This window comes from Ochotona princeps, chromosome 2, assembly GCF_030435755.1.
Source record: "Ochotona princeps isolate mOchPri1 chromosome 2, mOchPri1.hap1, whole genome shotgun sequence".
In the NCBI taxonomy this organism is placed as follows: Eukaryota; Metazoa; Chordata; class Mammalia; order Lagomorpha; family Ochotonidae; genus Ochotona; species Ochotona princeps.
In genome coordinates, this window is record NC_080833.1 from 19,123,014 (window position 1) to 19,150,459 (window position 27,446).

General features: G+C 54.0%; 2 protein-coding genes across 3 annotated transcripts; one reads left to right on the forward strand and one right to left on the reverse strand.

The window, feature by feature from the left end:
* Positions 1-237: 237 nt before the first annotated feature.
* On the forward strand, positions 238-17,145 carry NUDC (nuclear distribution C, dynein complex regulator). Its single transcript, XM_004592206.3, has 9 exons — positions 238-465; positions 3,810-3,887; positions 14,391-14,594; positions 14,672-14,737; positions 15,129-15,245; positions 15,338-15,532; positions 16,153-16,236; positions 16,328-16,446; positions 16,877-17,145. The coding sequence occupies exons 1-9, from the start codon at positions 385-387 to the stop codon at positions 16,926-16,928; spliced, it is 996 nt and encodes a 331-aa protein (XP_004592263.1). The 5' UTR covers positions 238-384; the 3' UTR covers positions 16,929-17,145.
* Positions 17,146-18,730: 1,585 nt separating this feature from the next.
* KDF1 (keratinocyte differentiation factor 1) lies at positions 18,731-25,856 on the reverse strand. Of its 2 annotated transcripts, none has more exons than XM_058677401.1 (4): positions 25,710-25,856; positions 20,199-21,269; positions 19,693-19,767; positions 18,731-19,260 (listed from the first exon to the last, which is right to left on the reverse strand). In XM_058677401.1, exons 2-4 carry the CDS (start codon positions 21,235-21,237, stop codon positions 19,178-19,180), a joined length of 1,197 nt encoding a protein of 398 aa, XP_058533384.1. In that variant the 5' UTR covers positions 21,238-21,269; positions 25,710-25,856; the 3' UTR covers positions 18,731-19,177. The 2 variants fall into 2 exon arrangements, with proteins under 2 accessions (XP_058533384.1, XP_004592262.1); XM_004592205.3 differs by having other exon boundaries at positions 25,650-25,806.
* Positions 25,857-27,446: the final 1,590 nt, after the last annotated feature.

The following is a 27,446-nucleotide window of genomic DNA, read 5'->3' on the forward strand; positions in this document are numbered from 1 at the left end:
AAAGCTGCCCCCTTTTCAACTTCTAACAGGATTTGCTTTCTAGAAGACTCTAAAGCATCTGGTGGCCATAGCAACTCAAGCCAAACTCTCGGCCCCACAGCGGGGCACGATACGTCACGGACGTGCTGATTGATTGGCTCCTCCCATCGACCAATCATCGGTGACGCGGGATGTTTGGCGTGCGGTGGATGGTCGCGGACTGGAAGGGAGGCGGGAAGAGAAGGGGCGGACCTGGACTGCTGGGCGGGTGCGTATTTCCGGCTCCGTTGCAGAAGGCAGACGACTGGAGCCGTTGGGCCCGGAGCGACCCCCGCCCTCAGCAAAGGAACCGGGATAGCGCGGGACTCGAGTGCGGAGCTCGGAGCGGGACTCGGAGCCGGCGCGATGGGCGGGGAGCAGGAAGAGGAACGGTTCGACGGGATGTTGCTGGCCATGGCACAGCAGCATGAGGGTGGTGTGCAGGAGGTAACCGCCGCGCGGCGTGGGCCCGGCCTTCCACCCCCATTTCCCCGGCGGCGGCCCCGACCACACGTTCCCTCCGGCCTTGTCCGCCTTCCAGGGCCGAGATCTACCCCTGGGCCTCGTGGGCGCTTGGGATTCCGCCTCCTCCCGCCTTCTCAGCGGGTTGCAGCTTCCGGTCGTGTCGCCCGGCGGGCAGCGGTGATTCCCTACCGGGCGCCCCTCGGTAGTTCCTGTCTTAGCAATTCCGCGGCCTTGCACCCGCCCGGGGAATTCCCCCACAGCCTTTCTCGCTCCCCCCAATTTTTTTTTTAATTTTTGTCTCCCGTGCTTCCGGCCCTGTTTCCCGCTTGCATGCCGCCCCATGAGCAGAGAGCATCCCTGGTCTGGCGTCTCCCAGAATTGTGGCTTAGGTTTACCAGGACTTGGAGCGAGCCTACTAAGGGGGAGGTGGGGAGCGGCGGGAGGCCTGAGTAGTATTAGCACGCTAATTTTTTAAAATAGACCTGGAGCGGGAATAGTAGATTCGTGTCCACCGCCAGGTCCCTTGCCCCTGAGGCGGAACGACCTGTCCTCGTTTTCCTGAACTATTTCTGAGTCGTATCTTGGCGCGTGGCATCTGTTGAGTGATGAGTGTGTTCCAGACCCTCAGGAGATGGGCGCCTGGGGTGTGAGCAGAATGTAGCCTTGTCCTCCTGGCTCCTGCCAGCGGCTTTGTCAAAGCCCGTTTACTCCTGAGTGACCGCCTGAACCAAGGGGTTTGTAGGATCAGGAACAGAGAGCTAGAGGGAGAAAAGCCCCCTCTCGTCCCATTCATCAGCGGAGGGTCAGAAAGGGGCCAGGCTTCTTCCCTGAACTGGACCAGACCCCTTACTCCTTAGGCTGACACTTGGCCACTTTGCGGGGCTGAGTATGCCTCATTGGGCACACGCTTACTTTTCCCTTTTTCTTTTTAAGCAGAAGTGTTTTTCAGTTTAGGTGTGTGCATGATTTGGTTACACATGATATTATGAGACTTTTTCTTTTAAATTTTATTTTATTTTTATTGTGCAGTCAGATATACAGAGGAGAGACAGAGAGGAAGAATGTTCTGTCCGATGATTCACTCTCCAAGTGACCACAACGACTGCTGCTGTGCCGATCTGAAGCCAGAAGCCAGGAGCTCTTCCGGGTCTCCCACGTGGGTGCAGGGTCCCAAGGCTTTGGGCCGTCCTTGACTTCTTTCCCAGGCCACAAGCAGGGAGCCGAATGGGAAGTGGAGCAGCCGGGATCAGAATCGGCAGCCATACAGGATCCTAGTGCGTTTAAGGCGAGGCCTTTAGCCACTAGGCCATGGCATCGGGCCTGAGACTTTTTTTTAAGATTTATTTATTTTACTTGAAAAAATTACAGAGGCAGTTGGGAGCGAGGAGGCAAAGAGAGTTCTTTCAAATCTGTTGGTTCTCCAGATGGCTGCTGTAGCTAGAGCTGGGTTGATCAGAAGCTAGAAGCCAGGAGCTTCTGTGTCTCCCACATGGGTGCAGGACGCAAGGTTTTGGGCCATCCTGTGTTGCCTTCCAGGCTTATCAGCAGGGAGCTGGGTTAGTGGTAGATCAGCAGGGACTGGAACTGGTTCCCCAAATGGGATGCTGGCACCACAGTGGAGGATTAATGTCCTATGCCCCTGTGCCGGCCCCATGGGAACAAGTTTTCATGGCTCTTTCAAGGTTGGATTTGAGAGGGAGTACATTTGTTGGGAGTAATTTGGGAAAGCAATAGCAAGAATGGAAATTCTTGAGATAACCTGAGTCAAATTGGTCTCAGACCATCTGTGGTAAGCTTAGGTTACTGTGAGATTGTTTCATTGGGCAAGAGTTTTACTGAGCACAAGCGGATGCTTGTCTGCTTGGGATGGGGTTATGTCCTGATAAAGTCATTGTAAACTGAAAATGCATTTAACGCCTCACCAACAGACCATTGTAGCTTGGCCATAATAGCGGTGGGCGGGAACGCCTCACAATGTTGGTTGTTGCCTTGGATGACTTGGAGCACCTGGCCCTCAACATTCAGCTTTTCTTTCTTTAAAGATTTTGTTTTTTTGTTTTTTTTTAAAGATTTATTCATTTTATTACAGCCAGATATATACAGAGGAGAGACAGAGAGGAAGATCTTCCGTCCGATAATTCACTCCCCAAGTGAGCCACAACGGGCCGATGCGCGCCAATCCGAAGCCGGGAAGCTGGAACCTCTTCCGGGTCTCCCACGCGGGTGCAGGGTCCTAATGCATTGGGCCGTCCTCAACTGCTTTCCCAGGCCACAAGCAGGGAGCTGGATGGGAAGTGGAGCTGCCGGGATTAGAACCGGCGCCCATATGGGATCCCGGGGCTTTCAAGGCGACGACTTTAGCCGCTAGGCCACGCCGCCGGGCCCAAAGATTTTTTTTTTTTAAAGATTTATTCAGTTTATTACAAAGTCAGATATACAGAGAGGAGGAGAGACAGAGAGGAAGATCTTCCATCCGAGGATTCACTCCCCAAGTGAGCCGCAACGGCTGGTGCTGCGCTGATCCGAAGCTAGGAACTTGGAACCTCTTCCGGGTCTCCCACGCGGGTGCAGTGTCCCAAGGCTTTGCGCTGTCCTCAACTGCTTTCCCAGGCCACAAGCAGGGAGCTGGATGGGAAGTGGAGCTGCCGGGATTAGAGCCGGTGCCCATATGGGATCCCGGGGCGTTCAAGGCGAGGACTTTAGCTGCTAGGCTACGCCGCCGGGCCCTAAAGTTTTTTTTTTAAGATTTAACTTATTTTTATTGGAAAGACAGATATACGGAGAGGAGGAGAGACAGATCTTCTGTCCGATGATTCACTCCCCAAGCAGCTGCAATGGCTGGAGCTGAGCCGATCTGATGCCTGGAGCCTCTTCTGGGTCTTCCCATAGGTGCAGGGTCCCAAGGCTTTGGGCCGTCTTTGACTGCTTTCCCAGGCCACAGGCAGGGAGCTGGATGGGAAGTGTGGTTGCTGGGATACAAACCGATGCCCATATGGGATCCCATCATGTGCAAGGCAAGGACTTTAGCCACTAGGCTACCACACCAGGCCCTTTAATGAACTTTTGACTCCTGGAAAGGAAAATTATGCCCAGACAGTTCATGCCCTGACTGTGGAGGAATGTTCCATGTTCAGAGGTGAGACATCTGTGTTTCACATAATCTACCTAAGATTGGGTGGACTTCCTGGTGAATGGAGGTGGCCTGACAGGGGAGGCTTTCTCCTCAGTGGGAGGCCCAGGTTCCCTCTTGTACCCAGGAAGTGCCTCCTGTGCCTGCCGCCTGCACGGCACCTCTGTAACCTCAGCATTCTCTCTGTGTCTTTCAGCTTGTGAATACCTTCTTCAGCTTCCTTCGACGCAAAACAGACTTCTTTGTTGGTGGAGAGGAGGGGATGGCAGAGAAGGTGAGTGTTGGGGATCCTAGGTCTGGCAGGTCTCTGCAGATCAAAGGGGCCTGGCCTTCTTGAGCAGATGTGCGGTGCCATGAGCGAGGCCTGGAGGGAGGAAGGGGCTGTCGTGTGTGGAAGCCGAACTCCTCACTGTAGCTTTGGCTGTTCTCTGGTCCTTGTTCTGTAGCAGAGGGGCTGCGTGTGCACATTTCACAAAAGAAGGACATTGCCTCAGGGAGGTTTTTTTTTTTTTTTTGTTAAGATTTGCTTATTTATTTTCGAAGAGTTACTTATTTTTATTGCAAAGTCAGATATACGGAGAGGAGGAGAGATGAAAGGAAGATCTTCCGTCCGATGATTCACTCCCCAAGCGACCGCATGGTTGGTGCTGTGCCAATCCAAAGCTGGGAGCCAGGAACTTCCTCCAGTTCTCCCATGTGGGTGCAGGGTCCCAAGGCTTTCCCAGGCCACAGGCAGGGAGCTGGAGGGGAAGTGGAACTTCTGGGATTAGAACCGGCGTCCATATGGGATCCCGGGGCGTGCAAGGCGAGGATTTTAGCAGCTAGGCCAGTGTGCTGGGCTCCTGCAGGGAGTTTTTGTGAAGTCTTTAGCTGAGTTGTGGGAGCACCAGGCCGATCTTTTTGCTCCAGCACCTGCCTCTTTGTTTCTTTTGTTTCAAAGACTTATTTATTTTTGTTCCAAAGTCAGATATATATAGAGAGGAGGAGAGACAGAGAGAAATATCTTTCATGTGGTGATTCACACCCCATGTGACTGCAGCGGCCAGTGCTATGCTGATCCAAAGCCAGGAGCCAGAAACTCTTCTGGGTCTCCCACATGGGTGCAGGGTCCCAAGTACCCGGGCCGTTCTTGACTGCTTTCCCAGGCCACAAGCAGGGAGCTGGTTGGGAAGTGGAGCTGTCAGGATTAGAACCGGTGACCATATGGGATCCCGGTGCGCTCAAGGTGAGGACTTTAGCCGCAAGGCCACCGCGCCGGGCCTGAGTACTTTGGTTGTTGCCACCCACGTGGAAACCAAGATGAAGTGTCTGGCTGCTGGCTTCTACCTGCCCCATCCCTGGCTGTGGCAGGCAATAGGGAATGGAGCAGCAGATGGAAGAGCTCTCCCTCTGTCACTCTGCCTTTCAGATTTATAAATAAATCTTAAGGGAAAAAAGAAATTGGGAAAACTCAGGGCCTGCCAATCCATGTCTTCCCAGATGCTGCGACTCAGAATCAAGGTTTTAGGGAGTGCACTTTGTGGTGGTGGTTCTGACTGTTATAATAATTATATTTTGGAAATTGATAATCTGAGGCTGCTCACTCAGTGCTCAGCAGGAGTGCTGCACACTCCTGGCCTCTGCCTTCCAGCTCTGTGTCCTTGCGGGACTCCCCTAGTCCCCAAACCTAACTGTTCTGGTTTGTAAGGGAGGATGCTTATTAATTATTGTAAAGGTTTATTTATTTATTTGAAAGTCATATATGCAGAGAGGAGGTAAGAGTATACATCTGTTGATTCACTTCCCAGGTGGCCACAACAGCCAGAGTTGTGCCAATCCGAAGCCAGGAGCTGATAGTCTCTTCTCCAGTTCTCCCACATGGGTGCAGGGACCCAAGGCTTTGGGCCGGCCTTGACTGATTTCCCAGGCCACAAGCAGGGAGCTGGATGGGAAGCAGGGAAGTAGTGATTAGAACCGGCACCCATATCAGATCCCGGCACATGCAAGAGGAAGGCTTTAGGCATTAGGCTACTGCGCTGGGCTGTGAGGATAGTTATTTTTGAAAGATTTACTTATTTTACTTGAAAGACAGAATTGCAGAGAGAGATAGGGACAGGGAGTGCTGCTGGCTTACTTCCCAAATGACCTCACCTGGGCCTGTCTAAAATCAGGAGGGATGCTGGCACAGCATAGGCAGCAGTTTTTACCTGCTATAACAAAGCAAAGCAGTAGCTGTAGAGATCTTTTTTTTTTTTTTTTTAAGATTTTAAATTTTTATTGGAAAGGCCAAGTTTACAGAGAAGGAAAGACAGAAAGAAAGATCTTCCATCTTCTGTTACAGCTATCAGATGGCTGCAATGGCCAGAGCTGAGCTGGGAGCCCGGAGCTGCTTCCAGGTCTCCCGCATGAGTGCAGGAACCCAAGGCTTTGGGCTGTCCTTCACTGTTTTTCCTGGGCAACAAGCAGGGAGCAGGATAGGAAGAGGGTTTGGAACCTCTGCCCATATAGGACACCTAGAACTCATAAAGGCAAGACCCTCATATACTTTTTGACTATTTGTATATCATCTTTGACAAGCCTGTTCAAATCCTTTGCAAAATTGGAGAAAAAAGCATTCAGAGACATAAATAGTGATGCTTCCCATTTAGTGTTTTTTTCCCCAGATACCTCAGTAGCTAGAGCTGGACCCAGGGACTCCATTCAGGTCTTCTGTGTGGGTCCAATGTTGGATCATCCTTGCAGTCTCTCAGAGACCGGAGTTAGGAGCCGAGGTCAGAAATACAAATGGGTAGGTCAGAGCGGGATCTGGTGTCCCTCACTGGCAGTTGGGTTGTTTGATGACTGTTGCTTTGATTAAAAACAGCCTGGTTGCTGGGAACTCAACCAGGTTGCAATTCATTTTTTGGAGAAGCCTGGTCATTTGTCCTGAAAGTTTTCCCACAATACAGATTTTACTTGTGTCCTATTAACTGTTTTTATTGATAACACTTCTCACACAAATTCTGTATTTTTTCTTCCACCTAACAGCCAGTTCTTCCACTGTCCGGACATTACGCAGATGCAGGTGCAGTCAGCTGCCCAGTGTTAGCGCACACCCTGCAGGTTAAGACCTCAATCCCTAGGCTTATTCTATGTTTTGACCTGCCTCTCAGGGTCCCAGGGTGCCACTTGTACTTTCTTTTTTTAAGGATTTATTTATCTTTATTAGAAAGGCAGCTTGAGGGAGAGAAAGAGAACTCTTCCCCTTGCAGGTTCACTGCTTTCCCAGACCCCAAGCCAAGCAGGGAGCTAAATGGGAGGTGGAACATCCAGGACATGAACCAGTGCTCATATGGGATCCCGGCGCATATAAGGGAGGATGTAGCCGCTGGACCATTGCGCCAGGCCCACCACTTGTACTTTTTAAAAGATTTATTTATTTTGGGCTGCACCATGGCTTAGTATGCTAAGCTTTTTCCTGTAGTGCTAGCACCTCACATAGGTACCAGTTCAAGTCCTGCCTGCTCCACTTGAGAAAGCAGAAGGGGCCTGGCATGGTAGCCTAGTGGCCAAAGTCCTTGCCTTGCACATGGTGGGATCCCATATGAGCATTGGTTCGTATCTCGGCAGCTCCACTTCCCATCCAGCTCCCTGCTTGTGGCCTGGGAAAGCAGCAGAGGACGGCCCAAAGCCTTGGGACCCTGCATCCATGTGGGAGACCCAGAAGAGGCTCCAGGCTTTAGATTGGCTCAGCTCTGGGTCATTGCGGTCACTTGGGGAGTGAATCAATGGATGGAAGATCTTCTTCTCCATCTCTCCTCCTCTATATCTGACTTTCCAATAAAAAATAAATAAATCTTTAAAAAAAAAAAAAGCAGCAGAGAATGGCTCAAATTCTTGGGCTCCTACGCCCACATGGGAGATCCAGAAGAAGCTTCTGCTGTGAATTGCCTCAGCCCTGACCATTGTATCCATATGGGAAAAGAAGCAGCAGATGGAAGATTTCTTTCTCTCCTTCTCTCTGGAACTGTGGCTTTTAGATAAAACAAAAGAAAAACATTTTTTCCTGTTTGGAGTTTTATTTATTTGAGAGTGTAGTACGATAGCTGAATGGCTAAATGGGCACCAGTTCATATCTCAGCTGCTCCACCCACCACCCAGCGCCCTGCTTGTGGCCTGGGAAAACAGTCGAGGATGGCCCAAAGCCTTGGGACCTGCACGCACATGGGAGACCTGGAGGAGACTCCTGGCTCCTGGCTTTGGATCCGTTCAGCGCTGGCTGTTTCAGCTACTTGGGAAGTGACCCAGCAGATGGACGATCTTCCTCTTTGTCTCTCCTCTGTAAAAACGTCTTTCCAATGAAAAGATTTATTTCAAAGATAAAACTACAGAGACAGTGGGAGAGACAGATCTTCCATCGTTCAGTTTACTTCCAAAATGGCTGCAATGACCCGATCCCAGGAACACTGGTTTTCCCATGTGGGTGGCAAGGTGGCAATTACTGAGGCAATTGTCTGCTGCTTTCCCAGATGCGTTAGCAGGGAGCTGGAACTGAGTTCCAGAGTTCCCCTATGGGATGCCAGCACTGCAGACAGTGGCCCAACATACTACACCACAACACCAGCCCTGCACCTTCACTTCATTAGAAGGACAGAACCCGGGATAGTGTTTACCTTTTTATTACTGGTTTATTGTGAAAGGTACATTGAATTAGGGCAAGTTGGCAGGGCTTGCAGTACAAGTTACGGCTCTCCTACAGCCTAGATATCTTCTCGTCCCTCTCAGCAGGTGTTTCTGTGGTTCCTCCTTATGTAGGAAGCCTGATGGGATGCGGTTGTTGGAGTGGCTGAAGGTTCCCACCCTGCCCTTCTGTCTCGGTATCTTCTCTAATTGCAGCTATGCTGGAGCCTGCCAAGAGGTGTCTCAGGAGAACCATGGCTGCTATGGGGCCCGGTGCAATGGCTCAGTGGTTAAGTCTTCACCTTGCACACACCAGGATCCCATATGGATGCCAGCTCATTTCTCAGCTGCTCTACTGCCTATCGAGCTCCTTGTTTGTGGCCTGGGAAACCATTCAAGGATGGTCCAAAGCCTTCGCACCTGCATGAGGCTCCTGGCTTCAGATCAGTTGGCTCAGCTCTGTTCATTGGCGGCTACTGAGTGAACCAGCAGATTGAAGATCTGTCGATCTGATCTGCTTCTTCAATAAAAAGAAATGAATCATTTTTCAAAAAAAAGAGTTGGGTTTGATGCGTTGGCCTACTGGCTAAAGTCCTTGCCTTGCATGCACCAGGAATCCTATATGGGCTCTGGTTCTCATCCTGGCTGCCCCACTTCCCATCCAGCTCCCTGCCTGTGGCCTGGGAAAGCAGTTGAGGATGGCCCAAAGCCTTGGGTCCTGCAACCCATGTGGGAGACCCAGAAGAGGCTCTAGGCTCCTAGTGTCAGATTGGCTCAACTTTGGCCGTTGTGGTCACTTGGGTAGTGAATCAACTGATGAAAGATCGTCCTCTCTGTCTCTCCTCTCTGTATATATGACTTTCCAATAAAAAAAAATATTAAAAAAAAGAAAGAGCTGCTCTGGCAGGAACTGATTCCCTGATGTTACTGTCCCCATGGTGTCACACAATGCCTGGCCTTGGCATTTGGATTCCCTGTGGGTCGTGTTTGGGATCAGAGGCTGTATTTCAGCTACTGGGTTGGTGTTTCCAGGGATGCATCTTGGTTCTGCTGGGAGGTGTGAGGCGTGGAGCCGGTCTTTTGTTGGCTCAGCAGTCGCTGGTTACACTTCGGTGTGCTGTCATGTTTCTAGTGGCTGGAAGAGAGCTCACATTTTACCATGTTTTTGTGAGCTAAAACTTTGAGTATCCATTTGGTTACTCTGGGTCTACACTGGCATTCTGCTTTCAGCATGGGTACCTGGTTTCCTAGCATCTTCCAGGATGGAGCCATGTGGCAGCAGGGATAGTGTTCTTTGCACTGTTGTCAGGAGAACATAGATTGTTTAATTTATTTTTTATTTTATTTATGTATTTTTTTAGATTTATATGTTTTTATTGCAAAGTCAGATATACAGAGAGGAGGAGAGACAGAGAGGAAGATCTTCTATCCGATGATTCACTCCCCAAGTGAGCTGCAACGGCCGGTGCTGTGCCAATCCGAAGCCAGGAGCCTGGAGCTTTCGCATCTCCCATGTGGATGCAGGGTCCCAAGGCTTGGGGCCATCCTCAACTGCTTTTCCCAGGCCACAAGCAGGGAGCTGGATGGGAAGCGGAGCTGTCAGGATTAGAACTGGCTCCCATAAGTGATCCTGGCACGTTGAAGGCAAGGACTTCAGTTGCTAGGCTACTGTGCCAGGCCCACCTTTACCTTCTGACAGCCTCCATCCACTGTCCAATTGCCCACCACAGCAGGACTGGACCAGGTTGAAACAAGGAGCCAGAAATTTAACCTGGGTTTCTCAGATTTGTAACAGGGACCCATATACTTGAGTGATTACCTGCTGCTGCCCTGGATGTGTGTTAGCAGAAAGCTGTAGTTAGCATAGCTGGGTCTAGAACCTAGGCAGTCTGATATGTGATGCAAATGTCCCAAACCACATCTTTTTTTTTTTTAAGATTTATTTATTTTATTTATTTTATTACAAAGTCAGATATACAGAGAGGAGGAGAGATGGAGGGGAAGATCTTCCGTGCGATGATTCACTCCCCAATTGACCGCAGTGGCCAGTGTTGTGCCGATCTGAAGCCAGGAGCCATGAGCCATGAGCTTATTCCAGGTCTATCACACGGGTGCAGAGTCCCAAGGCTTTGGGCCATCCTCGACTGCTTTCCCGGGCCACAAGCAGGGGGCTGGATGGGAAGTGGAGCTGCCGGGATTAGAACCGGCACCCATATGGGATCCCGGGGTTACGTTCAAGGCGAAGACTTTAAGCCGCTAGGCCACGCCACCAGGCTCCCCAAGCCACATCTTAACCACTAGGTCAGAGTCCTCCCCATTGCATAGATTTGTGTTTCAAGTCATTGTAGTTATGTTTTGTTTGTTTGAAAGCCATCTTCGTCCTCTGGTTTACCCCTCTAATGGTCACAACAGCCAGGTTGGGTGAAGCCAAGAACTGTGTTTAGGTCTCTGTTATGGGTGGTAAGAGCTCAGAGGCGTGGGCCATCACTTGCTGTCTCTTCTGACGCAGTAGTAGGAAACTGGATGAGAAGCAGGGCAGTAAGGACTGCAGTCAGCCATCTGATACAGGATGCCAACATCAGCAGTGGTGGCTTCAGCCGCTGCACACCAGTGCAGCCCTGCTGTGGTAAAGCAGAGGGTTAGCCTGCCGCGACGGGGTAATGGCTTGTCCTCCGGTGTTATTCACAAATGACCCTTCCTTCCTTTTGGTACCTGGAGAAACAGTGATGCCACCCCTCAAGATATGACCACAGGAGAAGGAGAAAGTTGCCGAGGGCACTTGTTTGTGGGTGAAGGAGAAAGTTGCGAGGGCACTTGCTTGTGTGTGAGGATCGGGAGGCCCAGAAGTGGCCCTGGGACTGCAGCCATGGTCCTCGGGGATGTGCTGTCACTGTGGTGCCAGGGACCTTATTCATTCCTACCTTTGGTGTGGGACCTGTCTGCTCTCCTCCCATTGCCTCTCCAATAGGCATCCTGAGTTCTTTCTCCCTGGGTTCCTGAAAGGAGAAGTGAGAATGGGGCAGGAGCGGGGGAACAGGATTTTTTTGGGTAGGAATTCAGTAGGGCCTCCTAATTGAGAAACCCTGCCCCAAATGTAGTGTTTACTTTTGGAGACTGAATTCTGTCCGTGTCTCTCCCTCTCTTCCCCCCCCCCCCCCCCCGTCTCTGTCTCTCTCTGGTCACCACCACCACTAGAGGGGCCAGCTTTAAGATCTCCTGCCTTTAGGTTCAGCTTCAAGAGCGCTCAGGTGGGCTCTGGCAAGGCAGCCTGTCAGCCAGCCTGAGCAGGGAGAGCCTGTCCTACTGCATGCCCTACCTTCTCACCCCTTCCCTAACTTACTGGGCTTGTGGTTCCCAAAGTCTTGTCCAGACTGAAGCTGGACTGTGATCGCCTCTGGGTTGGCTGCCACACCCGTGGGGCTGGGCCTGGGTGAAGTTGGTAGGTAGAGGTTGGGGAGGCGGGGTCAGAGGCTGCTGTGACTGGCCTTGACACTGGTAGTTCCGCTGTTGTCTAACTTAACCTTTAGGAATTGGGAAGGAACAGGGCAAACGGGATGTGACGTGATTCACTGGGTGTAGGAGAGCGAAGGGCTATGCTCCCTCCTCCTCTCGGCTAGTGGTTGGTAAATGATTTGAGTTCAAGGTCTCCCCGACTGGGGACTTGGGGCCAAGGCCCTGCAGTGGAATAGCCTCTGCTGGCGTAACTGTCTCCTGACCTTTTGTTTATATCTACAGGAGAAAGGCCGTCAGGTGGCTCATTTCTTTCTGAAAACATAGCTGTTTTGTCAGCTCGTGTTTCAGGGGGTGTTCTTGATGTCCTTTAACCTTGCAGAGTGTGCAGCTGTGAGGTGGGGTAAGGCCGAAGGTGGGGAAAGGCAGGAAGGAACTGGCACCCCATGAGTGAGAAGCCTCGGGGTGTTTGGCGGATCCGTCTGTCTGGAGCTGAGGGTGGCTCCTGTGAGCCTGAGCTCTTGGAGACAGATGCCTTCCTCCCTCCAGCTCTGACTCAGAGCTGCTTCAAGACTGGTTTTCTCTTTTCTTTATTTTCTTTTTTTTAAAGATTTATTTATTTTTATTGGGAAGTCACATGCAGAGAGGAAGAGACAGAGAGGAAGATCTTTCATCAGTTGATTCACTCCCCAATTGGCCGCAACAGTCGGAGCAGAGCTGATTTAAAGCCAGGACCCAGGAGTTTTCTTCCGGGTCTGCCACGCGGAGGCAAGGTCCCAATGCTTTGGGCCAACCTCTACTGCTTTCCCAGGGCACAGGATGGGAGCTGGATGGGAAGTGGAGCAACTGGGACATGAACTGGTGCCCATATGGCATTCTGGTGCTTGGAGGTAGAGAGGATGAACTAGTTGGGTCATTGTGCAGGGCCTAAGACTGTTTCTTGACCTCTGGTCACTTGGTGGGCACACAGTGAGAGAGTGTGTGTGTGTGTACACATGCATGCCACGTTTAGGGTGGCATTGAGTTGTGTTTCCTAAGGGTATATTCTAGGCCTGTTGAAGAACCTAGGTTGGAGCTCAGGGGACCCTGAGTGTTCCAGAGGGTAACTAGGAGTTTCTCAGGTGACCTGGAAGTGGGGCACGGATGTTTTAGGTGATCACATGCCAGGGCTGCTTCTAGAAATAATAGTGGTACCCAGGTAGGAATAAACCAGGAAATCCAATCTGAGTTTGACTCTGAGGTTTGTACGAAGGAATTGGCCAGGAGGACTTGTTAAATTGTTGGACCATATTCCAGAATTTCTGATTCTACTGAAGTGGGGCCTGAGTGTATTTATAAACTGCTGAGGTGATGCTGACGCAGGTCCGAGGAATCCCTGGTCTCAGGTACTGTGGTCAGCGTGGCTGCAGAACCTTCGTCCCCCCAGCTGACAGGGACAGCCTGAGCCAGTCTTGGGGTGTTGAGGAACCTGCTTTTTCTTTTTTCTTTTAAAGATTTATTTTTATTGGAAAGTCAGATGTACAGAGAAAAGGAGAGACAGAGAGGATGATCTTCCATCTGATGATTCACTGCCTAAGCAGCTGCAACGGCAGGAGCTGAGCTGATCTGGGTTTCCCACACGGGTGCAGGTCCCAAGGCACTGGGCCGTCCTCGACTGCTTTCCCAGGCCACAGGCGGGGAGCTAGATGGGAAGCTGGGCTGCTGGGATTAGAACCAGCGCCCATATGGGATCCTGATGCATGCAAGGCGAGGACTTTAGCTATTAGGCTACCGTGCCAGGTTCTTAATTTTATTTTATTTTATTTATTTTTTTTTTAAAGATTTATTCATTTTTATTACAGCCAGATATACACAGAGGAGGAGGAGAGACAGAGAGGAAAATCTTCCGTCCGATGTTTCACTCCCCAAGTGAGCCGCAACGGGCTGATGCGCGCCGATCCGATGCTGGGAACCTGGAACTTCTTCCAGGTCTCCCACACGGGTGCAGGGTCCCAATGCATTGGGCTGTCCTGGACTGCTTTCCCAGGCCACAAGCAGGGAGCTGGATGGGAAGTGGAGCTGCCGGGATTAGAACCGGCGCCCATATGGGATCCCGGGGCTTTCAAGGCGAGGACTTTAGCCGCTAGGCCACGCCGCCGGGCCCCTTAATTTTATTTTTTAATAAAGATTTTTTTATTCAAAAGGCAGTGTTACAGAAAAAACAGGGAGAGATGGAGATCCTCCATCTGTAGGTTCACTTCTCAAATAGCCACAACTGCCAGGGTTGGGCCAGGCCAGGCCAAAACAAAGTCCAGAACTCCATCCAGGTCTGCCTCGAGGGTGACAGGGGCCCGAGCACGTGGAGCACTCAGGATTTGAACCTGGCGCTCGTGTGGGATGCCAGCATTGCAGGCAACTTCATCACAGCACTGGCCGGCCTATGCGAGAGTCTGGAGCTTGAGTTTTCCTTGTATGAGCTTTGCTTGTTAAAGTAGCCACTGTGTATTGAGCCAGGTACTTTCAACATTGTGTACTGAGCACAGTGGTGTTCTCATTACCACTCTCAGATGGGCGCACCGTCCCATTTTACCACTGAGGAGACCAACATTCTGCAAGGGTGGTGCTTTGCAGGGGCACCCAGCAGCTGGGCTGTGGGTCTTGGGGTGAAGTCCTCTGCTGTGAGACCTCATTGCCTTCTCTTCCTCCCCAGCTCATCACACAGACCTTCAACCACCACAACCAGCTGGCACAGAAGGCGCGGCGGGAGAAGAGGGCCCGGCAGGAGACTGAGCGGCGGGAGAAGGCTGAGCGGGCTGCCAGGCTCGCCAAGGAAGCCAAGGCAGAGAACCCTGGGCCTCAGATCAAGGAGCTGACTGATGAGGAGGCTGAGCGGCTGCAGCTGGAGATTGACCAGGTGAGGGGGGCAGCACGCCCCTCCCTGGCGCTGGGCAGTGGGGGTCTGGTTGCCCACTGCTGTATTTCTTGCCACAGAAAAAAGATGCAGAGAACCATGAGGCCCAGCTCAAGAACGGCAGCCTTGACCCTCCGGCGAAGCAGGTGAGTGTTCTGGGGTTAGCCAGGGCCAGGACCTCAGGGATACTCTGGCTTACCCCTTCCCCTGGGATGCCTTCCCTGGGCCTCCATACTTGAGGCTCCCTTTTAGACAATGCACCAAAGGACTGGGGCAGTGGAGGGGTGCTGTCTGAGGTGGGCTGTGGCCATGGGCCCTGCCACCTCCTTTGTTCTGTGGGGTGTAGTATTCTGGGCTCATCAGGGAGAGGTCAGCTGGGTTTGGCCTCTGGTTCCCAGGGAGCCAGGCCTGGGGGATCTGCCTCTCATGGAGTGGGCAGGGAGCAGGTTGCTATGCTTGGTGGGCCTGGGGTTGGAGCGAGGCAACAGTCTTATGTCTGTCAAGAAGTCAGCAAAGTACCTCTGACTGTGTGAGCAGGAGGCTGAGGAAGATGAAGAGGAAGACGAAAAGGACAAAGGAAAACTGAAGCCCAACCTTGGCAATGGGGCCGACCTGCCCAATTATCGCTGGACCCAGACGCTGTCAGAGCTGGACGTGAGTGTTGGGGCCCGAGGTCGAAGTTAGGGGCCAGCCTGATGTCCAGCAGCCCCTAGTGGGCCCCTCCTGGTTTCCTTTGCCCCATGTAGCTGGCTGTGCCTTTCCGTGTGAACTTCCGACTGAAGGGGAAGGACATGGTGGTGGACATCCAGCGGCGCCATCTCCGCGTGGGGCTCAAGGGGCAGCCAGCCATCATCGACGGGGAACTCTACAATGAAGTGAAGGTGGAGGAGAGCTCGTGGCTCATTGAGGACGGCAGGGTGCTGACTGTGCATCTGGAGAAGGTGCGTGTGGCCCAGCACTGTGGGCCTGCATGTCACCCCACTCGTTTGAGCACCCAGGGCCTCACAGTTACCTTACTTGATCTCCATGCCAGGACCATTTAAAGTGGGTCTCACCATTCAGGAGTCTGGGAAAGAGTGCAGGGATGGGTTTGGGCTCCTGACCCCTGGAATGGGGATGGAGTTGGGATGGCCACACTGTTCAGTGCCAAAGCCGCTTGATTCTGCAAGGTTTGCGCATGTATTCAACTCAGCAAATCCTGGAACACCTGCTCTATGCCAGTACTGTTCTAAGTGCTGGAAGAGGAGAGCAGACAAGACATGGAGGAGTCTGCTCCTAGGATGCCTAGGGGGCCCGCCTCTGCCTCCCACAGAGGTGGGACACAGGCACCAGGGAGGAGGGCTGTTTCCCCTCAAGGGTGGGGTGAGGACAGCCACCCCTGGCACAGGATGTTTTGTCCTGACCCACAGGGTGTTGCTGGCTGCCTTGCCCTGGCACTTGGGTTTCTCCCCATTTTTCTTCCTGCTCATTTTTCCGAGTGGTACACTGTTGTCCCTCCCTGCTGTCCCCCGGGAGAGCCTCTTCTACTGTAGGGCAAGCCCCCTCCTGCCTCTTCTCACAGATCAATAAGATGGAGTGGTGGAGCCGCTTGGTATCCAGTGACCCTGAGATCAATACCAAGAAGATCAACCCTGAGAACTCCAAGGTGATCCCTGGCTGCCTGGGAGAGTATGGACAGGGAGCTGGGGACCTGGGTGACTGGCACTTCACCCACCTGTGTCTCTGCCTGCCCCCAGTTGTCGGACCTGGACAGTGAAACTCGAAGCATGGTGGAAAAGATGATGTACGACCAGAGACAGAAGTCCATGGGGCTGCCCACCTCGGATGAGCAGAAGAAGCAGGAGATTCTGAAAAAGTGAGTCATTCCAGGAGGGGCTGCAGTGAGGGTGGGTGCTGGGGGCTTAGACCTGTGGATAGCAGCAAGTGGGTCCCTGAGCAGGACTCAGGAGCTGCCCTACCACCTCCTGGGGTGAACCAGCCCAGTTCATGGCTCAGCGGCCTTGGCTTGCCTAACCTGATCGTTTTCTGAGGTCATCTGGAGGACAAGGCCAGCTCATGGCAGGAGGGAAGGTGTAACACACTGTCATTGCCACCTACAGGAAAACAGAGTGCCAGTGTTGGCACCTCAGCTCTAGTCTCCTGGGCTGAAAGGGCCCGACTACCTGTGGCCTGCCCCCGCCCAGCTTGGCTCAAGGTTCTAGAGATTAGACCTGCAGCAGGTGTGGGAGGGAGGACAGGGAAGCTTGACTGCCTGTTCTACTTTATTCCTCTGCCCCTTTCCCCAGATTCATGGATCAGCATCCGGAGATGGATTTTTCCAAGGCCAAATTCAACTAGGTTCCTGTGTTTGCCTCCCTGAACTTGGGGGCTGATCCTGCAGCCATCTGACTTCCTTGCTGTCCCCCCCCCAGGACTTGGGAGCTTCAGGGCAGAGGCGGGCACAGGGCTGGCCCAGATCCAGAGGTCCCCAGTCACCATGGGAGAAGGGGCCAGAGCGGGGGTCTCGTGCTCCTCTCTTGGCCACTGTTACATTAAAGCTATTTACCCAGCTCCACCTGCGTGCTCTCCTCCCTTTGGCATTTCCCTGGGGCATAGGCAACACTGCTGTGGGGAGCTGGGGTTTGGCTTTGAGCCCAGATTCTGCCATGTGACCTGAGTAAAGTTCTGGTCCCTCTGTGGGCCTCAATTTCTCATTACTCAAATACAAGATTAAATCAAAGTGTCTCCTCTGTCTGGGTGTCCCAGCAAAGGTGAGCTTTCCTGGCTACAGAACTGGATTATGGGTCTAGTTCTTAGGGGGCTTGTGACCCAGCAACATTGGGCTAGATGGGCGTTGGGGAACTTCCCACCACAGCAGGGCTGCCCCTAGGAGCAGAAAAGCAGCAAGGGCTTTAGGGCTGGGGCAGCAAGCCTAGCTCAGAGGAACCAGGGACTGCCAGGCCTGAATCCTTCCGATTGTGGCTTGGGGGGACCAGGTGTCAGCTGGAGTCCTGGTGAGTCTCCATAGGTATATGAACTTCCCGGGGCGCTCACCTATGTACAGGGTAGCCTCTGCTGCACCTGGACCAGGGGGTGGAGGTCTCTGGGCAGCCACAGAGGTTCTGGGAAGGTCTAGCTAGGTTGTGTTCTGTGGGTAGGTTGACCCTGGAATTTCTGGGACACAGCATTTCCATGTTAAAATTTCAGAACAGCTTTTAAAGGGTTTCAAAAAGGGTATGCAGTACCTGGGCTGGTCTTCCCAAACTTGATAAGCCCTTATTTCTGGGAATGTAATTACTGACTCCCAAAGCAGAATCTGGGCAGCACTAGAGAGGGACTGCAAGAGTTGCTCCCACTGATACCCTGTGGTCCCATCCACCTTGGAGGGCCTTGGCCTGGACATGATAGCAGAGCCCAAGAGCCTGGTGTATTGCTGGCACTGGTGTGCTCCTAGCCCTAAGGGACCTTCCAGTGTTCTTGATGGGAAACTGGATCAGCAAGTATGGGATAGTCAAAAGGATAGGCTAGGGGCGTAGGTGTTTGGATGAGGTGCCCAGTCCCATATTGGAGCTGCTGGGAGGCAGCAGCCATGGTTCCAGTGGGTGGGTCAGTGCTATTCAACATGGGAGACCAGGCTTGAGTTCATGGCTTCAGATGGAAGCTCTCTTGGTGTCTCTCATATACGAGTATATACATGTAAGGGGATCCTGAACATCTGCAACAGGCCCCCATACTCAGAGCTCTTGCCCAGTGGCCTTTGGGTGAGCAGCTGAGCAAGACTTCAGAGCCCAGTGGAGCTCTGGGGGTCACACAAGGGATCCTGCTCCTGCCAAGGTCAGCTTTCCATTCCCTGGGGAGCCACAGTTGGCAGCCGCACAACCCACAGGCCACTCCAGTGTTGAAGAGGCCAAGAAGGTGGTAAACTGCAGGACTGTCACCAGCTGGGGAAGCTGAGGGATGCCGGAAGCAGGCCAGCCTGTGAGGGCAGGGGCCACCTGGACAGCTGGCCAAGCAAACACATGTCATACCTTCTTGGGTTTAGCCACTGACCTCCTGGAGCTGACCTTGGCCCCATGGCATTAAGCCAAACTGGATGCCTGATGTTCTGTCTTGCTCTGGGAAGCACAAGGCCAAGCAGAAGAGATTAAAGACATCACCTCTGTACTTGAAATTAGTGTCATGTTAACATGTAGAACAGCCAAGAAATGAAACGAAACTGTGTGGCGTGGGCCCTGCCCACCCCCAACCCAGTCTACTTAAGCTGCTTTTAGCAGTAGGTTCCTCCAGGGAGAAGTCTGTATGCTATGTTACGGCAGCATGGAGTCAGGATTCAATTCGGAAGGTAACTTAAGTCCTTACTTTTCTCTCATCAGTCCACCCAAAGGCCGTGAGCTGGAAGGAACAGGCCAACTGAGGCGGCCGGAGCTGTGGGCACCAGGGCCCAATAAAATACAAGTGGTCCAGGAGCCAATCCAGCTAAGGGAGGAGGCACCAGAGTGGACACTGCTGGGTCCATGGCCAAGCCACCCCCAAGAGCAGGGTTCCGGCCCCTCATTCTGCAGGCCATGCTTCTCCCAGGGAGGGCGGCGTCGCGGGGCCTGGTGTGGTTAGCAGTACACCTGGAGCAGGGGGGCACCAGACGAGTCTGTGTCGGTGCCCTGGAAAGACGAGTCATGGCTGGCTGGGTACCCTGGGGGAGAGGGAGAGGAGGAAAGAGGCTGAGGGGTGGAGCTCATCAGGCCCCGTGGTGGGGTGAAGCAGCAGAGCAGGCTTTGGGCCTGACTCAGTATGATCCTGACAGGGAGACACTCGGTTGACCTCTCTGAACCCCAGCCTCCCTCTCTGAGAGAGTAATGATCTTGCTCCAGAGGGCTGGGAAGGCCAAGGTCACGGCAATAGGAACCACACAGGGTGTCCTTTCAGCACCAGTGTAGGTTGGGGTTCAAACATTCCCTGCTTGTTCTGGGCACCTGGCCCTGCTGTAAGCCAGCCTGCAGGATGAGTTGAGTTTGGCTGCTCAAGCCCCTCGTCTCCTGATCCCATCCCCTCCACCCCAGGAGTTAAGTGGGGTGAGGGGGCCCTCAGGGTCCCCCATCCTCTGCATGCTAGGTCAGGACCACACCTGGGGCTCCATAAGGCCTCAGCTTCCGGGCGATGGCGTCTGCTGTGGTCTCCTGGGAGATCTGCACTGTGAGCTCTAGGGAAGGAACCGAGAGGAGCAGTGGTCATTAGTGCACCCTTCCAGCCCGTCAACCCCCCACAGGGCTTCCAGACACACAGGACATGTGGGTAGTTGTGCAATAAGGAAGGGGTAGAAGTGTGGGGCTAAGGCAAGCCATGCCAGAGGTCCACATCCATATGGGTCCCCAGGTCTTGCTCCCCAGGCTGGGCCTGGATACCACTCTGGTAGCTGGTGGCAGGGGCTAGAAGGAGTCAATAAGGTGAACTTGATGACAACAGGTGGCTTTGGCCTTTCTGGACATCACAGCAGTGGCCAGAAGAGCCAGCGTGGGAGCTGGGGAGGAGCAAGCACAGGAGTGGAAATCAAGGACAGGGTACGGCTGAGGGGTACACCCACAGCAGCCTCCCCTAGTCTGCCCCTCAGCCCCGCAGGACCCCCCCACCTACCATCCTGGCTGAGAGCTGAGCCCACCATGGTCTCATGGCCACTGTCAGGTGCTGTGGTGGCAGGGGCAGTAGCCCGCATGGAGCGCCCCTCTGAGGTCTGCGGGCGGGTGCGACTCTTGCGGGTGCTGATGCGGATGATGCCGCGCACCAGGCGGCCCTCGGCGTCCTGCTCGTCCAGGTGGTAGTCCTGCGTGATGCTGCTGATAAGGTCTGAGATCTTGCTGGTCTTCTCCAAGAACACAGTGTCCGACGTGCACTTGGCCAGCTCATCGATCTGGTGCACGCTGAACAGCTCTGTCAGCTTCTTGAAGATGAGTACATCAATCTCGCGGCTGGACATGGAGCCGCTGCCCATCTCGGGAAGGTCCAGGTCTGACTCGTGGAAGGAGTAATACTCCTCAGAGCCGCGGGGGCTGCTGGCGAGGGTGCTGGGCAGGCTGTGCCGCATGGGCGGGGGCTCGGCCAGCGGCTCCTTGCAGCAGGAGTCTGCATCAGGGGCTGAGGACATGGTATTGCGGTAAGGATAGACAGGGATGCCTTTGAACTTGACGTCAGGGTAGCTAAAACTGCTGCCCACATTTGACTTGAGCCGCTGGCCATCCCGCCGGCTAGGAGGTGCACGGTCAGGGCTGGGAGGCACGCCGTTGTGTTCCTTGGCCCAGCTGGCTTCGGCAGGCCCCTCCGTGGAGTCCCCAGCAGGTAAGCAGGGACTGCAGCCCCGCACACAGGCTCCCCAGCGCTGGAGGCAGTCCCGGCAGCGGCGGAAACAGAAGGCAGTGCGGCACCAGTCCCATACCCAGGGTCGCCAGAGCAGGCAGCAGGCAGGGGGTTCGGCACCTGGCTCGTTTGAGCTAGAGATGAAGGTGACATTTTCGGGGCCATAGTGGCCTGGGTCCTTGGGGTCTGGCCTGTGAGTTCGGTGGCTTGGTGAAGGCTGGGCTGGCTTATCGTATGTCTCCAGGCATAGCTCTGTGGCTTGTTCCCAGGGTCCCAAACGTGGTGGCCCAGATGACGGGCGGGGGTGTCTGGGGCCGGGCATGGCTCACTGCATGGTTTGTTATAGCCAGGCACCTACAGGGGACAAACCGGGAAGCAGTCAGGTACAGAGGCTGGGGATAAGCTGGGCTGATTGGAGGAGCTTAAATGCTCCATTTATTGATTTACTCCTCAAATGCCTGCAACAGCCAAGCACTGGTCAGGCTGAAGCCAGGAGCTGGGGAATCAATCTATCACATGGGTGACACACATCTGACCACTCAAACCATCACCTGCTGCCTTTGAGGGTGTCCAGTAACAGCAGCTGGAACCAGGAACACAGCCAGGACTTCAGTGTAGGCACACTGTCCACTATGGCGGGCAGGCTTCCCAGGTGAAGTCGCAAACAGTTCAGTCATTCACCTGAGCTGGTTTTCTAATGTAAACTATTTTCAAAAAGATTTTATTGGGACCAGCACTGTGGTGTACAGTAGGCTAAGCCTTTACCCATTTCATTGGGTTCTCATATGGGTGCTGGTTTGAGTCTCAATGCTCCACTTCTGATCCAGCTCTCTGCTTATGATCTGGGAAAGCAGTGGAGAATGACCCAAATCCTGCACCTAACAACCCTGCACCCACATGTAAGATCTTTTTTTTTTTTTTTTAAAGATTTATTTATTTTTATTGGAAAGTCAGACATACAGAGAAGAGAGTCAGAGAGGAAGATCTTCCGTCCGATGATTCACTCCCCAAGTGACTGCAATGGATGGTGCTGCGCCGATCCGAAGCCAGGAGCCAGGAACTTCTTTCTGGGTCTCCCACATGGGTGCAGGGTCCCAAGGCTTTGGGCTGTCCTCCACTGCTTTCCCATCCCACAAGCAGGGAGCTAGATGGGAAGCGGGGCTGCTGGGATTAGAACCAGCACCCATATGGGATCCTGGCGGGTTAAAGGCCACGCCACCAGGCCCGACATGTAAGATCTTGAAAGAAGGGCCTGGTGCGATAGTGTAGTGGTTAAAGTCCTTGCCTTGCACGCCCGGGGTGCCGGTTCTAGTCCCGGCAGCTCCCCTTCCCATCCAGCTCCCTGCCTGTGGCCTGGGAAAGCAGTGGAGGACAGCCCAAAGCCTTGGGACCCTGCACCCGTGTGGGAGACCCGGAAGAGCTCCTGGCTTCAGATTGGCTCAGCTCCAGCCGTTGCAGCCGCTTGAGGAGTGAACCATCGGTCGGAGTATCTTCCTCTCTCTCCTCCTCTTTAAAGATAAATAAACAAATCTTTAAAAACATTTATTTGTTTGGAAGGCAGAGCTAAGGGGCAAGAGTGAGGGAGAGACAGATTTTTCATCAGCTGGTTTATTTCCCCAAATGGCCTCAAAGTTCAGGGCAGGGCCAGACTGAATCCAGGAGCCTCCTCCAGGTCTTCCACATGTGTGCAGAGACCCAAGGACTTGAGTCATCCTTAACTACTTTCCAGGAGCATTAGCAGGAAGCTGGTTTGGAAGTGGAGCAGCTGGGACGTGTGTGTTGGAGAACCCAAGCAGGCCCATAAACGCTCATCTTCTGTGCCCTTTATCCCCCGGAAGAAAGCAGGTCAAATGTCAAAACCTCCTGAGATTTCAACCCCCTGGGATGGTATTAGAAACAGAGGCAGAGTTGTGGCAAAGCAGGTTAAAAGTGCTGCCTGTGGGGCCAGTGCTGTGATATGGGGGTAAAGACACTGGGTGGGCATCCGACTGCAGTCTCAGCTGCTCCACTTCTGACCCAGCTTCCTGTTGATACACCTGAGAAAGCAGTGGAAGTTGGCCTACATGCTGGTGCTTCTGTACCCACATGGTAGACCTAACCTGGAAGAAGGCCCAGGCTAGAGTGGCCATTTGGGGAAAGGACCAGCAGATATAATAAAATCTGTCTCCCCCCACCCCCATCTTTGGAACTGTGCAAGATGGAAGCCAGGAGCCTGGTGCAATAGCCTAGTGGCTAAAGTCCTTAGCTTGCACGAGCTGGGATCCCATATGGGCATCGGTTCTAATCCTGGCAGCTCCACTTGCACCAGCTCCCTGCTTGTGGCCTGGGAAAGCAGTGGAGGATGGCCCAAAGCCTTGGGACCCTGCACCTGCGTGGGAGACCTGAAGAGGCTCCTGGCTTTGGATAGGCTCAGCTCCAGCTGTTGCGGCTACTTGGGGAGTAAATCAGCAGATGGAAGATCTTCCTCTCTGTCTCTTCTCTCTGCATATCTGACTTTCCAATAAGAATAAATAAGTCTTTAAAGAAAAAAAGCTGGAAGCCAGGAGCCTGGAACTGGTTGGAACTCCATATGGGATGCATGCATTACAGTAGCAAGCTGAACCAATGTACTACACAATACCAGCTTCTACAAGGGTTCTTTAATCCTACAACTCTCAACTCATCCCCTGGTTCTACTCGCTTCTCCAAGGACCCCCGGACTTCCAGTGCAGTGTGAGTTGCCCTGCTGCCACTTGCTGCTGGCAGTTTTGGCTGGAAACGCCTACACCGGCAGTCCTGAGTTAAGTCTATCTCCCCCGGCCTGCGAGCCTGCTAGGCGTGGGGACTGGGTGTCTGTCACAGAGTGGGGACAGTAGGTGCTAGACCTCAGGGTAGAACCTTGAGTCTGGCTGACAAGGAGGGGCAGCTGGGTGCTCTTGCAAACAGCAAGAAGCAGCAGGGTGGGAGGGGGGGGTGGGAATCCCATCTCCAAAGATGTGGGAAAGCCGAAATGTGCAAGGTGCTCTCAGAACCCAAGACCAAATGGTGGCCACAAACCTCAGCAGTGGGTTGAGCAGTGTACAACTAGATAGACACCAATTTATGCAATCAACAAATATTCCCTGAAGACCTACTATACGCCAGATGCTGTTCTAAAACCCATGGCTGCCATGGTAAACAAAATTCCCCACGCTCAGGAATGGAAAATCCACTCACAGAGCTGACTGCTGATGGCTCACATTATGCTGTGTGCCTTGGAGGTAGTAAACAATTCTCGCAGTGCTCTCCTACCACAAAGCACACACAGCCTTAGAGAAGTTGTCTAAAGCCGCACATCTGCTTGAACCCTATCAGCCTGGCCCCACTTATCTGCCGTCCCTTCCACATCTCCAGAGAGGCCTCCAATCTGCTACACAGAGATGCCTGTTCCTTGTGACGAGAGGGGTAAAGGCACCCATTCACAGCTCCATGGAAAGCCCACGGCCAAGAAGGACGTAGGCCCTGCTCAGGAGCCCCAGGCCTTGCAGGCTCAGACCTCGAGATCACAGCAGTGGGTGCCACTGCCCATCCAACTGCACGGAGTCGGGAAGTTTCGGGACTGCAAGACTCTCCCTCCCCAGCTCCAAAGCCCCCAAGATGCCAGCTGTTCAATGCACTGTCCCAGCAGGGGAAGGGGGTAGGCCTTGGGTCAACTGTACAATATACCAGATGCTATCCTGTGGATACAGCAGCTCATGCTTCAAGGGGGAGGGTCGCTAACACCTACCCAGGAGACACAGATTGAGTTACAGGGTTCCCTCAGCCTCTGGGCCCACCTGCTTCTCTCTGGGCCAGGCACCCTCCAATGTACATAGGATGAGGTGTCTGAAGGTCGTGCTCCACCGGGGTTCCCATCACCCTCTGGCCTCTGAAGCCTCCCAGCCTGTTAAACTCTAGCTAAATCCTTCGCTCCTGTCCCCGCTTCCAAAATCCTACCAAGGCAGGCCGAAGGCGAAAGGGAGGATCCGGTCCCGTCGTGGCCGGAGGCGAGTTCTTAGCTGCAGCTTCCTTTAGAAAGTGATGCCTTCTGGGCCCCCAGGGAGGTTTAAGTGAGACGTCCCAAGAAGCGGGTTTGGCGGCTGGATCGCCCGGCCCTCCTTCGCCCTGCTGGGACCTTCCGCGAGTCCGACGAGGTCCCCTTCCCTTTCGGTTCCCGCGCGCAAACACTCTTTCCAGGGGTCTGCCTCGGGACCGCTTCCTCCACCCAGCGGTCCCAGGGACGGGCCCTGCCGGCCCAGCCTTTGCCCCAGGTCCGTGCCCAGCCCTGCTCACCAAACAGCCGTGGGCTGGGGCTTGGGGCATCTATGCACTCCGAAGGCGTAGACGAAGACTCACCCCTAGGCAGAGGACCCAGACCCCCGTACTGCTCCCGGACACTGGTATTGCGCTCCGGCCGGGCGCCAGCCTCTCCAGCCGCTGGGCCCTCGGCAGCCAGCCGCCCGACGCCGTTCCTCGGGGTGAGCCCGGGCCGACCGTGCCCTGTACCGGCGCGGCCCCAGGGACGACCACGATCTTTCTTACCCCACTGTGCGGCCGCCCAGCCAGGGGAGCCTACTCAGGCCGCTCCTCGGCCGGGCCTGCGGGCACCCCGGAAGTGGGAGGGTGGGTCCCGAAAAGCCGGGCCCCGGACCCTCCCCCGTCCGGGTGCAGGCTTTGCGGACGCTCCCCATTGACGACGCCGGGGTTCGCGTCCCCTTGAGTCCACGCGGGGCTTACCTGTTCCGCCAGGTGAACCGCCTGCAGCTCAGCCCCTCCCCCGCCCCCCTCGCCGCTCACCTGGGGCGCAGGTGAGCGTCTCGCGGGAGCGCGGCACGGGCCGCCGCTGGGGACACACTTCCTGTCTCCGCGAAGCGCCGCCTCACCGCGCACCTGGGCCGAGGCTCCACCCCTCTGGGGCGTGCCCCGCGTCTGGAGTTGGGGTGCCAAGCCCGTCTGGCCTCGTCTGGCCAGTGAGTCCAGGCGCAGAATGGCAGGCAAGGGTCGGGCGCCGATTCCTGGGAAGCGTTCGCTGATACCCGTCTCCCCGCACACCCCCAGCTCCCCTTTAAACACACACACCACCTGGTTTATCCTAATACCCGCCACATTACTTTCTTGTCTTCTGTCCCCTCTGGTAGCCTCTGGCCTTGAGGATTGCTCTAGTCCTGCTGCCTGTATTCCTAATGCCCACACACAGGGCCTGGCACAAACAAGGAACGTGTGTGAATGGCTGTGCTCCAAGCCCTTGCTTTGCCCTAGGGTCAGTTCGTCTTGTCACTTGCTCAGGGAAATCCACAGGTTGGGGCAGGTCTCTCAGCTGCAGGAGTGGGCAGTGCCACCCTGAGAAACACTTTCCAGACCAGCAGGGGGGCGACCAAAAGGGGCCATGAAGAGGGTGGTCTGGCAAGATGGCAAGGGGTCAGGCAGTCTGGGGTCCCTGCTCCCCTGAGGGGGCAGCTCCAGGGCGCACCCTGAGCCCCTCACCTGCCTGGTGTTAGCTGATCTTTCTGCTGCTCTGTGAGGCGGAGCCCATGCTGGCTTTCCTGCTTCACAGATGTGGACGCTGAAGCCCAGAGAGGAGACTTTGCTTCGGCAATTGGCACAAACCATTTTAAAAAAAGATTTGTTTATTTTTATTGGAAATCTGGATATACACAGAGGAGGAGAGACAGAGAGGAAGATCTTCCGTCTGATGATTCACTCCCCAAATTATTGCAATGGCTGGAGCTGAGCAGATCTGAAGCCAGGAGCCTCTCCCGGGTCTCCCACGCGGGTGCAGGGTCCCAAGGCTTTGGGCCGTCCTCGGCTGCTTTCCCAGGCCACAAACAGGGAGCTGGATGGGAAGTGGAGCTTCCGGGATTAGAACCGATGCCCCTATGGGATCCTGGCTCATGCAAGGTGAGGACTTTAGCCACTAGGCTAACGTGCTGGACCCAGAATGAACCATTTGACTTTAAGCAAGGAATTGCCCTGAGCTTTGTCTGTGGAGTCAATAGTACTGGCACCAGGGAGGAGTGAGAAAGGGGCTGAGGGATACAGAGGAAGAATCCTGGGACCCTGGGCATGGGTGGTCAGCTTCCAACAGAGCCTCTCCTTGGCAGCCTCTCCTGCCACACCCCTCCAGGGATATGTGACATTCTGCAAGTAGTGGGGGCAGGAGGCAACCTCTGTGTCCTAAGACCCAGCACAGGGACCACTGTGATGATTTAGCAAGCTAATCCTCCGCCTGCTGATACCAGCATCTCATATGGACACAGGTTCATGTCCCAGATGCTCCATTTCCTATCTAGCTCTCTGCTTATAACCTGGGAAAGGAGCAGGAGATGACTTAAGTCCGTGGGCACCTGCACCCACATGAGACCCAGAAAAGACTCCTGGTTTCTGGCTTTGGATGGGCTCAGCTCTAGCCATTGTGGTCATTTGGAGAGTGAGCCAGAAGAGGATGAGCTTTCTGTCTCTCCTTCTCTTCATAAACCTGTCTTTCCAATAAAAATAAATGAATCTTTTTTTTTTTGCATTTCATTTTTTTAAATT